General features: G+C 37.6%; 1 protein-coding gene across 2 annotated transcripts in view; it reads left to right on the top strand.

The window, feature by feature from the left end:
• Positions 1 to 12,125, top strand: part of ADAM9 (ADAM metallopeptidase domain 9) — a 152,047-nt gene that overhangs the window by 17,954 nt on the left and 121,968 nt on the right. For both annotated transcript variants that reach the window (XM_025921371.2, XM_086703654.1), the window contains exon 4: positions 10,443 to 10,521. In XM_025921371.2, coding sequence (XP_025777156.1) covers positions 10,443 to 10,521 — 79 coding nt within the window. The remainder of the gene's footprint in view (positions 1 to 10,442; positions 10,522 to 12,125) is intronic.

Here is a 12,125-nt window from a genome sequence, read left to right as displayed (position 1 = left end):
CATCTTTCTCTGCCTGTGAGGAGCAAATTTAAAAATTAAATACAAGGGTAAGTTAAATGAGAGGTTACATGTTACTTTTATTATTGATAAGGGCTGGGTTGGAGGATTTAGCTTAGAATGAAAGCCCAACGGACCTACTAATCCTGAACCCTAGTATTAGGCAGATTTAGTTATTTATGTGAATGCCACATAGTGGCAAGTTTGCTTCTGGAGAAGCATAGTAGAATTCTCTCTCACTGGGTAGGCAGTGACTTCCAAAGAGGAAGATAAGCAGAGCAAAGCAAACTAAGCAAACTATCTTTCGGATTCACCACTAGAGGGAGACGTGTGTGTGTGTGTGTGTGTGTGTGTGTGTGTGTGTGTGTGTGTGTGTGTGCGCGCGCGTGTTGGGGAGAGAGAAGGGGAGACAGTGCAGTGATGAACGAATCAAAAGGACTGAAGACTCCACAGGCTACTCCCAAGTTTATTCAAGTTGCCTTTAATAAAGGTAAATGATACAGTGCATCAGGACAGAGAAAGTGCAGAGAATCAAGGGGTTTGAAAACTTTATGCAAAGCCCCTCAGGGTCCTTTCTCAGTTGCACAGATGTGCTTTGTCTTCAGTTTAACAAACCTCTGAGATAGTGTGTAGCATCTATTTTCATGGGAGCCCAGGCACAGGTTTACACAAGGGATCTTTTATACTACTCTGGTCATGTAGCCCAAATCAGGCTCTGTAGCTCATTACTCTGCATGCAAACCATCAATCTCTCCGTCTCTAAACAGTACAGGGAAGCTGGTCCCGGCTGCCTCCAGGGGGAGTTTAGAACGTTAAATGGCGTATTCTAAATCACCAGCGAGCACATTGCCTCCCTGACTTGTCCATAATCCCTGGAGATAAGCGTAGAGCTGCTCCAGTTCTGCTGCAAATGACAGATTCTTTGCTTGACCAAACTTCAGTCAGTCTGCTGACCTTCTTTCTAGGTGTATCAGTGCACTTTCTTGTAAAATCCAGTTTTGGCAAGAACCCTGCTAGGTCAGTTTGACAAGAACCACCACCCCCCTTGCCCTTGATCACTGTGAACATGTAACCAGGTTCCTCATCCTTTACCATCCCCAGGTGAGGTCTGATCACCCTGGCTTGTCTTAAGCAAGAATCTCTTAGGTTGTGTTAGCTAGAACCCCCCTCACCCCTGAAGTTTCCTCTTAGTAATTTTCTATCCATTGACCCCTCTACCCTGCCCCTTGGCTATAAATTCCCACTTGTCCATGCTGTATTTGGAGTTAATTCTTATCTCTTTCCTCCACTGTGAAATCCCATTGCAGTAGTCCTTACACTCAGTGCAATGGACTTGAATAAAGTCTGCCTTACTGATGTGGTTTGAAATGGGGTTTGGGAGCCAATGGCTGAGAAAGAATTCTTGAGATTTTTTTGGTGCGAAAAGATGTTTTCAGTATAGCACAGGAACAGGGCCTGTGGGCAGAAAGAGCTGCGTTATATGTGTGAGGAGTGACTGATTATATAAGATTTTGTATGTTCTGGAGGGGATGGTAATTTTAGCATCCCGGAAATTGAGTCTATAGGTTTCTGAAAGTCTGGCTATTGATAAGATTGCTTTTTTCTTGTAAATCATTAAGACAGTTGCAAACTGATACGGATTTATGTTCTGCATGACTGTGATCTCTATCAGTTGGCCATTTGTTTTTCCCCTTCCTCTGTTCTTGGGCAGCCAGGAGTGCCTGAGGAATGTCACACATATCCACATGGTGGGGGGTTACAGGGTGTTGGCTTATGCTTTGCCCTCACCTTGCCTTCTGCTCTCTCATCATTACCATCTTTAACAGCGTCATTGAGGGGCACCTGGGTGGCTCAATTGGCTAAGCATTCGACTCTTGGTTTCGGCTCAGGTCATGATCTGGTGATTAGTGAGTCTGAATCCTGCATTGGGCTCCATACTGACAGCGAGGAGTTTGCTTGGGATTCTCTGTCTCCTCTCTCTGCCCCTCCTCCACTTATGCAAGAGTGCACACATGTGCGTGCTTACTCTCTCTTTCAAAATTAAACTTTTTAAAAAAAGTGTCATTGATATTTTTTTTTCTTTGGCAGTCATGGTGCCATGACTTAGGTAGGGTCAGATTCATCATTGGACCCTCAGACCTCTCACCTAGGGCCCTAAGTATGTACCTATCTTTGAAGCCTTTGTCTTTATTACTGGCTAATTGATTGGGGATCCATAGGTGAATCAGACTCTTGAACGATTGCTTCAGACAAATGTCTGTTGAAGCTGGTAAGGACAGATTTTGATTTTTAAGATTTGGTTATACTCTCTGAAGCTGGGTTAAAGTCGCAAGCTTTTTTGCAAGGTACCTGCTGGGCTGGAGGTCTTCCTGGCTCCTTGTTCTGAGTGGGGAGTGGGGATTATTCCCCGACTTCCTGGGCCGGAAGACTCTTCTTCCTTACTCTCTGTGAGGTCTCTCTCTTCTCTTCTGTTGCATCCCACTTCTCCCAGGGGAATTTCTCGGTCAACTGAAACCCTTTTCTCAAACTCCTGATGACTTTCTGCTGGGCCTACTTCCTTTCTTGTTGGCATGATTTTGCTGAGGATAATTTGGAACTTCGTTGGCCATTTTGGGAAACTTGAGATCTCCCCAGATTGACTGCCAATACTTCTCCCTTCCCACTGCTGCTGCTCCTCCTTCCTCCTTTTACCACCTTCAGTCTTCTGCCCTAGTTCCTTTGACTCCTTTGAGATGTTCCTATTCAAGCCCCTATGTTCTCCATCCCTCTGTCCACCCTTGCTGCCTTTCCCGTCCCACTTCAGCCCTTCGGCTTTCTACAGCCACTGGAATTGTAGGTGCCCTGGCCTCCACTGGGGCCTCTTAAGGGAGTCAGGTACCCCTGAGAGTGACTACCTAAGGCTCAGAAGAGAAACAAAAGACTCTTTGGAAATAGAGCTGGATGATTTGCCCATGCATGGGCTGGAAACATCCAGACAGCACTTAGATGTCTTCTAGTCACTCACCTAAAATTTAGCTCAATGCCTTCATATTACATTATCACAACAAAAGAAAATCTTAAAAAGTCTCCACAGTTATTGGTAGGCAGGTAACCTTAACTTGGTCCATTTGCCAGAAACACAGTTTGGATGAAAAAACAAAGTGGGGATAAACCAGTGAGATTGTATTACTGTTGTACTGACTCATAGCTGAAATTTTGAAATGGAAGCTATAGGTTCTCTATTTGTATCTATCTATATATGTTTATATATATATATATATACACATATATATATGTTATACATATATATGTTTATATATGCATATTCTAGATGTGTGGTAGTTTTCTACTTCTGGATGGTATTAACAAATTAATTCATAAAATTCCTTAATGGAGTTCTATTAAAATTGGTCTGGAGACAATGAACACTTATATAAATTAAGTTTTCTTAACATTCATAAGTATAGAAACTAACCTGTCTTTTGTTTTTTGTTTTTTAAGTTCACATGATCTGGGATGATCTTTGGTAAATAAAGCTAGCTTTAAAATTATTGCTAAACTTATTGATAAACTCTGACTACTTCAGAGTTGTCAGAGTTGCAGATACAAAGTTTTTTTCTATCTCTGTTTACTAGTCAGACAAATTTGTGTCTACTAGATGTTTAAGATTATAAACTATAAATCCAACCTAAAAACAAAATGTATAATAAAAAGGAATTGCTTGGTGTACATCAAACACAGCAGTTAGAAAAGAAAGAAGAATCATGAATAACTTTTTAGATTCTTTTTTTTTTTTTTCCAACGTTTATTTATTTTTGGGACAGAGAGAGACAGAGCATAAACGGGGGAGGGGCAGAAAGAGAGGGAGACACAGAATCGGAAACAGGCTCCAGGCTCTGAGCCATCAGCCCAGAGCCCGACGCGGGGCTCGAACTCACGGACCGCGAGATCGTGACCTGGCTGAAGTCGGACGCTTAACCGACTGCGCCACCCAGGCGCCCCTAGATTCTTTAGGATGTTTGCTTCTGTGATTTTTTTTTTACTTACTTCATCGGTCAACAGGAAAAATAAGTTAAGATGATGGATGGCTAGCTTTGTTTAATGTCTTATGAAATTTTCATGGGTAATTCAAGTATAATTATTAAGATCAAGTAAATTAAATAGATATGAATGGAATAAAAGATTATAAATGAACTTTTCATTGATCATTCTGTTTTATGATAGTTCTCCTTAAGAATAGTTTCAAAACCTTTTTCATAACTTTAAACATTAAGGCTATACTAAGTTAAAGATGGATATTTATTGACCATCTAGATCATTTCCAAATTAGAGAAATATTGAGACATTAATTGCTGAACATTAATTTTATTTTACTTTTGGTATCTCATTTTTAATATGGTATAGAAAAGCTGTATATATTTAGGTCTATAAGTAAGTGTGATAAAGTTGTACTATGAAAAAGACATGTCTATAGAAATGATATATTCTTAAACTTGCTATATTATGATAGTATGTTGAGTATATGATAGTATGTGAGTTTGCAATTGTCTGCTTCCTACTTTTCACTGAAAATTTGGGTTTCAGATGGTTAAAAAATATAATCAATATATGTAAATGAAACTACTAGGAATAGTAATAGTAAAGAAAAACTGTATTCAGGGAAAGTAAGATGTATTTTTGGTGAGGAAAGTTATGAAGGACGCGTTTTTGTTAAGGGAAGAAGAGAGTAATTTTACTGGAAAGTAGAATGGACTGGTTGTTCCAGAATGAGAAAGAAGAAAAGAGTAGGAGAAAAACTGAATGGATATAAGAAAAAAATTTTGTAAGATTTGTGGAAAAGGAACCTTAGAAAAGGAATCTTTCTTTTTCTGGTCAAAGTTGGCCAAGATTGGATAGATTTATTTGTATTTATTATTAAACAAAATTGTTTTTAATTAAAAAAAATTTGCCTTTGTACTAATAGTACATTGATGTAAAACTATTATTTGATTTTCTCTCAGTGTTAAAACAGCAAAGTTTCTTTTGGTTTGCTCTTAATAAGAAGTTGTAAAAAAAAGTTGATTTTCTTTACCTTGTAAGTAATATGCCTGGGAAAACAAGATTTTGTGTTTTAAAATAATTTCTTGTGCTTCATATTATGTTGATCAGTTCTTTGACTATTGAAGAAAACCAGGTCTTCTTAATTGTAAGAGGCTAAGAAGTTTTACAACCATGTACTTTCTGTGTTTGCCTTTGATATCTTTTAATTGTGATTTTGGTTAAGTGGATGACTAAGGATTGTTTTACAGTGACTGTGATCTTCTTTAGTCAAGTGATCAAACCTTCTGACATGACAACTTCTCCATGTCAGATTCTAAGTGAAGTCTTTTTGACCTTAGACTAACTTTGAGATTTCCTAGATGACCCTTGGAAAATCTCATGGGTTTTGTCTCTTATAAAAAGAGAGATGTATAACTAATTACGTGTATTTGATATGTTAAATTACATGGGAAGCATTGTCAAATAAGTGATGATAAGCCTTAGGTTACATGTGTGTGGATATGTTACTATTACAGGTTATTTCAGAAATTGTATGATATTCATAGAAATTTATCAATACTGTCATTGTTGAATTATTACCTTAAATTGCTGTATGTCACAGAAATAACGAAATGTCCTTGTCAATAGCATTATAATGAAATCTTGTCAGATCTTTAACCACAACTATTTTAGGTGTTTTGTCACAGACAGTTACTCTGATTCTTCTCTGAAAGCATTATAATTAGCTACAGGTTAGAATGCTCCTTGATGGCATCACTTAAAAACTTTCAGACCTTGCCATTGGATTGAGTAAGAATGTCAGAACTAATGAAGAAACTGATGGATTCATAAAAACTGCTAACACAAGATTAAGTAGAACAAGACTTAATTACGTGGGCCTGAATGAACTGATGAGGATTATTATAATTTTTTTATGACTTTTTGTTGAAACATTCCTGGTTCTTTAATGTTTTGTTTCCCAAATTTAAGGAAAACTTTTTTTAAATTTCTAAAATTTTTATTTTTTTAATTTAAATCCAAGTAGTTAACATGTAATGTAATAATGATTTCAGGAGTAAAATTTAATGATTCATCACCTATATGTAACACCCAGTGCTCATCCCAACAAGTGTCCTCCTTAATGCCCCTCACCCATTTAGCCTATCCCCCCACCCAACACTCTGCCAGCAACCCTCAGTTTGTTCTCTGTATTTAAGAGTCTCTTATAGTTTGTCCCCCTCTCTGTTTTTATGTTATTTCTGCTTCCCTTCCCTTAAGTTCATCTGTTTTGTTTCTTAAATTCCACATATGAGTGAAATCATATGATATTTGTCTTTCTCTGGCTAATTTCACTTAGCATAATACACTCTAGTTCCATCCATGTGTTACAAATGGCAAGATTTCATTCTTTTTGATTACCGCGTAGTAGTCCATCACATTTTCTTCATCCATTCATCTGTCAGTGGACATTTGGGCTCTTTCCATAATTTGGCTATTGTCGATAGTGCTGCTGTAAACATTGGGATGCATGTGCCCCTTCGAATCAGCACTCCTTAATCCTTTGGATAAATACCTAGTAGTATAATTACTGGGTTTTAGGGTAGTCTATTTTTTTTTTTATTAGTTAAGAATTTTTTTTTTCATTTTATTCATTTTTGATAGAGGGACAGACAGAGACAGAGGACAAGTGGGGGAGAGGCAGAGAGAGAGAGGGAGACATAGAATCCGAAGCAGGCTCCAGGCTCTGAGCTGTCAGCACAGAGCCTGACATGGGGCTTGAACTGACAAACTATGAGATCATGACCTTAGCTGAAGTTGGATGCTTAACTGACTGAGCTACCCAGGCGCCCGTAGGGTAGTTCTATTTTTAATATTTTTAGGAACCTCCATACTGTTTTCCAGAGTGGCTGCACCAGTTTGCATTCCCACCAGCAGCGCAAAAGGGTTCCTCTTGCTCCACATCCTCACCAACATCTGTTGTTGCTTGAGTTGTTCATTTTAGCCATTCTGACATGTGTGAGGTGGTATCTCATTGTGGTTTTGATTTGTATTTCCCTGATGATGAGTGATGTTGAGCATCTTTTCATGTGTCCATTAGCCATCTGGATGTCTTCTTTGGAAAAGACATGTCTTTTGCCCATTTCTTCCCTGGATTTTTGTTTTTGGGTATTGAGTTTGGTAAGTTCTTTATAGATTTCGGATACTAACCCTTTATCTGATATTTCATTGGCAAATATCTTCTCTTCTGTTGGCTGCCTTTTAGTTTTGCTGACTCTTTCCTTCTCTGTGAAGAAGCTTTTTATCTTGATGAGGTCTCAATAGTTCATTTTGCTTTTGTTTCCCTTGCCTGTGGAGACATGTGAGGTAGGAAGCTACTGCAGCCAAGGTCAAAAAGGTTGTTTCCTGTTTTCTCCTCTAGGATTTTGATGGTTTCCTGTCTTACGTTTAGGTCTTTCATCCATTTTGAGTTTATTTTTTGTATATGGTGTAAGAAAGTGGTCCAGGTTCATTTTGTATTTCACTGTCCAGTGTTCCCAACACCATTTGCTGAAGAGACTGTCTTTTTTCCATTGGATATACTTTCCTGCTTTGTCAAAGATTAGTTAGCCATACATTTGTGGATCTATTTCTGGGTTCTGTATTGTGTTCCATTGATCTATGTGTCTGTTCTTATGTCAGTATCATATTGTCTTGATAGTTCCAGCTTTGTAATACAGCTTGAAGTCCAGAATTTTGTGATGCATCCAGCTTTGGTTTTCTTTTTCAGGATTGCCTTGGCTATTTGGGGTCTTTTCTGGTTCCATACAAATTTTAGGATTGTTTGCTCTGCTAGCTCTGTGAGGAATGCTGGTGTTATTTTGATAGGGATTGCAGGAAACCTTTTTCTTTTTGTATATGGAATTGAACCATTGATCTTTTCTCCCTATCCAAGACCTCCAGAAATTAGAAGTTTTTAGAGAGTATCCTTATTTTCATGGCAGTATGGTTTTTTGTGGAAGTTCAGTGAGAATCTGTGAGGATCCAATTGGAAACCTTAGTTGTATTATCAAGGTTTTTGACTGGAATGTCATATTTGAGAATGATATGCATCAAATCACATATGCTCAGACAGCATTAAGGAGCTAAGGTTGACTTTAAGGAGCCAATTTTATACCTTCCTGTCACCCCACACACCTTGGTAAAACCAGCCTGTACCTGGCCTCTTACAGGGTTTCCTGCCTTAAAGCTGAGTAAGGAAGGTCATTTCTGGCAGGTCCAGGAACCTCTGGGTATTTTGAAAACCTTGAGAAGAGAGGAATTCTCCATACCTCTAGGCACTGCAGGCAAAATCTGATGGCTTCTAAGCCCTGAGAGGCTTTTACTTATTTTTTTATTTAAAAAAAATGTTTATTTTTATTTTATTTATTTGAGAGAGAGAGAGAGAGAACGGCAGAGAGAGAGGGAGACAGAGGATCCAAAGTGGGCTCTGTGCTGTCAGCAGAGAGCCCTATGTGGGGCTTGAGCTCAGGAATGTGAGAGCTCAGCCTCAGCAGAAGTCAGACGTTTAACTGACTGAGCTGCTCAAGATGCCCCATCCTGGGAGGCTTTTAGAAGTCCCATCTGAGATTGCTTATGAAATGTTCCAGGAAATGAAACTCAAACAAGGACCTGTGTGGCCAGTCACTGTTTTTGCTGCACTTATGTAAATAATCAAGGCAGGTTTAATGAGACTTGACTTACTTGGCAAACAGATTAGTCTTATTTTGATTATCTTTGACAGAAATGAGGGTGACTGTAGAGAGAATATTTTTGTTTGTTTCAGTAGAAAACTCCAATGTACCCTTGCCAGTTCCATCTTGCACATTTTGCCTTTTTTTTTTTTTTTTTTTTTTTTTTACCAAATCTGAAATCTTCTGGTTTCCTCCAATATCTGGCTACCACTCTCCAAATTAACATTTCTAGTTTTTCTCCCTTCTCAGTTGGAATCATTGAGAGTTAAAACTGCCCTTTTCCTGAAGCTCTACAAGCAGAAGCTGAACAAATTGATATAAATTTCAAAAAAAAAATTTACCACAACAGTTCACATATGGGCAACCTTCCTGTCTCTTCTGGTATGGACCATTCAAAAAGTTCACCAGAACGCCTGATGCCATCACCGGGTACATTCAAATTTCCAACCAGGAAGATTTGTCGGATGGACAGTGCCATCCTCTACCATCTAAACATGCTTCGAGAATTTCAAATCTAAAAACCTTGACTGCTGCCCACTGGATTCAGAAACTGAGTTTATTTGTCTTTATTTTCATAGCAACCGTCCTCATTAAATGCCTGACTGCTAGCACCATCCAGCAAATGTCCTTTACTACCAAGTTCCAATAGATGATTCAGCTGGTCCTTAATGAATGAAAGGATTCCAGATTCTGTGTGGATTTATATTGTTCAGAGGAAAGAAGGATGTCTCTTTTTTTCTTGAACAAGAGTGGAGACTGACAAACATTCTTTGCTTGACCTTAGGCGGTTGAACCTTTTTCTAAGTACATCATCCATGCACTTCCTTATAAAATCTGGTTTTAGCAAGAACCTCCTGGTTTCTGATCCCTCTGGACGTGTGATCAGGTTCCTCATCCTTTACCACCCCCCCAGGTGATTTCCTATCACCCTGGCCTATCTTCAGCGAGAATCTGTTAGGTTAGTTTAGCCAGACCACCCCTCACCACTGATATTTTCAGCTAGTAATTTCCTATCCACTGACCTCTGCCCCTTGGGTATACATTCCCACTTGCCCATGCTGTATTTGTAGTTGATCCTTTATCTCTCATTGCAGTGGTTCTTATACTTATCACAGTGGAGCTGAATAAAGTCTGCCTTACCATTTTTAACAAGTGTCACTGAACAGTTGTTTTCTTTAACGAAGATAACCCTGTCTTTACACATATGGTTTACAATACTGAGCTCCCTTAACATGCAAGGGAGTTCAGCAATCAGCAGTAATTGTTTCCTCCAACTGACACTGATTTTGCCTCTCTACTTACAAGGTTAAAGCAGTGAGTGCTTCTCGTTTATATAGGACTTTTAGGAAAGAGTAAAAGCACTTATTTTTCTTTTAAGAAACATGATGAGTACATCATCTAGAAATATGATAAGTACATAACCTTATTTATACTTTTCCTATGAGATGTATCAGAAAAATTTAAAGACATTACTTTTATTTTTTGCAGCCAACATTTTATGACCACTAGAACACATAGGCAGCCTAGCATTCTTTATGAGGAAGCAACGCACATGATTTCAGATTTGAGTCTATTTATGACCTTTTTGTTTTATAATAGCTTTCCCTTTAAATAATAATTTGTCAGGTGAAAGTTTTTGTTCCTGTTTATATGTTTTAGGAATATTGCCTTATGAGTTGTTTCTTAGTTGTATGTAGGTAAAATAATTTTAAGTGATATGTTTTATTCCTCTTCCAGAGACCTTTTGCCCCAAGATTTTGTAGTTTATACCTACAACAAGGAAGGGGTTCTGATCTCTGATCATCCCGATGTACAGGTAACATTTTCCTCTTGATCTTATATTGGAATTTAACATAATTATAATTTTACAATTAGTTCTATTCAGGTACAGAAGACTATGTATACATTGCACAGTCACCCAGGGCCGCTCTTGACATTATAATATATGGAGTTGTCCTGGGAAGGGGGTGTGTGGTGGGTGTATTTACATGGACTGGAGCGCACTTTACAGTTCTCCAGGTCCTCAAGTTGTCAAATGTTTTTTTTTTAAAGTTCAAGAAATAATCTTCTATTGATGGTAATCCTTACTCCTTATGAATGTTTGCTAGATTTTAAAATCTAAAAAATTGTTTTTGCTGGAAGTTAATCTCCCTGAAAGCATCTCTTACTTATTAAGACATTTGATTTGCCATTAGTACTTAGTAAAGAACAAACACTTGCATGCTGTTATATGTTGTAATTTTTTACCAAAAACAGTTCTTTTCTAAAGAAATGTGGTCTTCTTTGCATCAGAGAACAGAGTATTTCTGAAGACAGAACTGGCCAGGAATACTCAAAATAATTGGTAGTTGCTGAATTTGGCCTTATGCATTATTAAATTAGAGCATAAACATTTTTCGTGTCTTTTGGGAAGAGCATTTTGCAGTCCTTTTTGGCAGTTAGCTATTCTGTATTTCTTTCTTTTGCATGAGTGTCCATGGAAGTCTTTGTTCCCATTAAACATGTGTTATTTTCCTGCAAGCCCTGTAATGTTTGGCTGGGTTGAATTGTTTATGTCAGTTACGTACTTTTGCAGTGCACTTCAAATAAATAGAAGGCAAACCCTTGTTTTAGATTAATTTCACACTGCTTGGATGTAATCCTGGCTCTTTTTTGTTGTTGTTGTTGTTGTTGCTGGCTCTGTCATTTATTTGTTGGTCAAGTTACTTTGAGTTGTTTGTACCTTATTTTCTTCACCTTAAAATGGGAATGATAATTACAACTTCATGGAGTTACTGGAAAGCTTAAATGAGTTAATACTTTTTAAAAAATTGAAGTGTAGTTGACTTACAATATTGTATTTGTTTCACTATATAGCATAGTGATTCAAAGTTTATATACGTTATGAAATGACCACCACGACAAGCCTAGCTCCCATTTGTCACCATACAAAGTTGTTACATATTGTTAATTATAATCCTTATGCTGTACATTGTGTCTCCATTAAATGAGTTAATACCTGTAAGATACTCAGAACAGATAGTCTGACCATTATTAACTCAATAAATATTATTTATTATTATTGAAAATATAAATGCTTAAAACTGCTAAAAATAGATTTCAGTCAATAGAAATTGATGCAACTGTTATCTGAAAGTATTATTATGGAATTGTGCTTTCTTGGGTGATTGAAAAATACAAATTAAGACAGATGAAGTCTTTTTCTTATTTCTTGGTTTTTAGTATTGTTTAGATAAATGAAAGTATGTAGATTTGAGATACCAATTAAAACCTTGGTACTGGGAATTTTTGGCCTATGGCTAGATTGTCAGCTATTATAATGACATTACTTTTGTTTATAAAATGCAATGAAATTACACTGAGTAAACATGAATGCTTTCCCTTATGAGTGCTATTACCTGGTTTTTATCATTCGTGTCT

Source organism: Puma concolor, chromosome B1 (genome assembly GCF_028749965.1).
Source record: "Puma concolor isolate L17-30 chromosome B1, mPumCon1.1.hap2, whole genome shotgun sequence".
In the NCBI taxonomy this organism is placed as follows: domain Eukaryota; kingdom Metazoa; phylum Chordata; class Mammalia; order Carnivora; family Felidae; genus Puma; species Puma concolor.
This window is presented reverse-complemented; position numbering and strand designations above follow the sequence as displayed.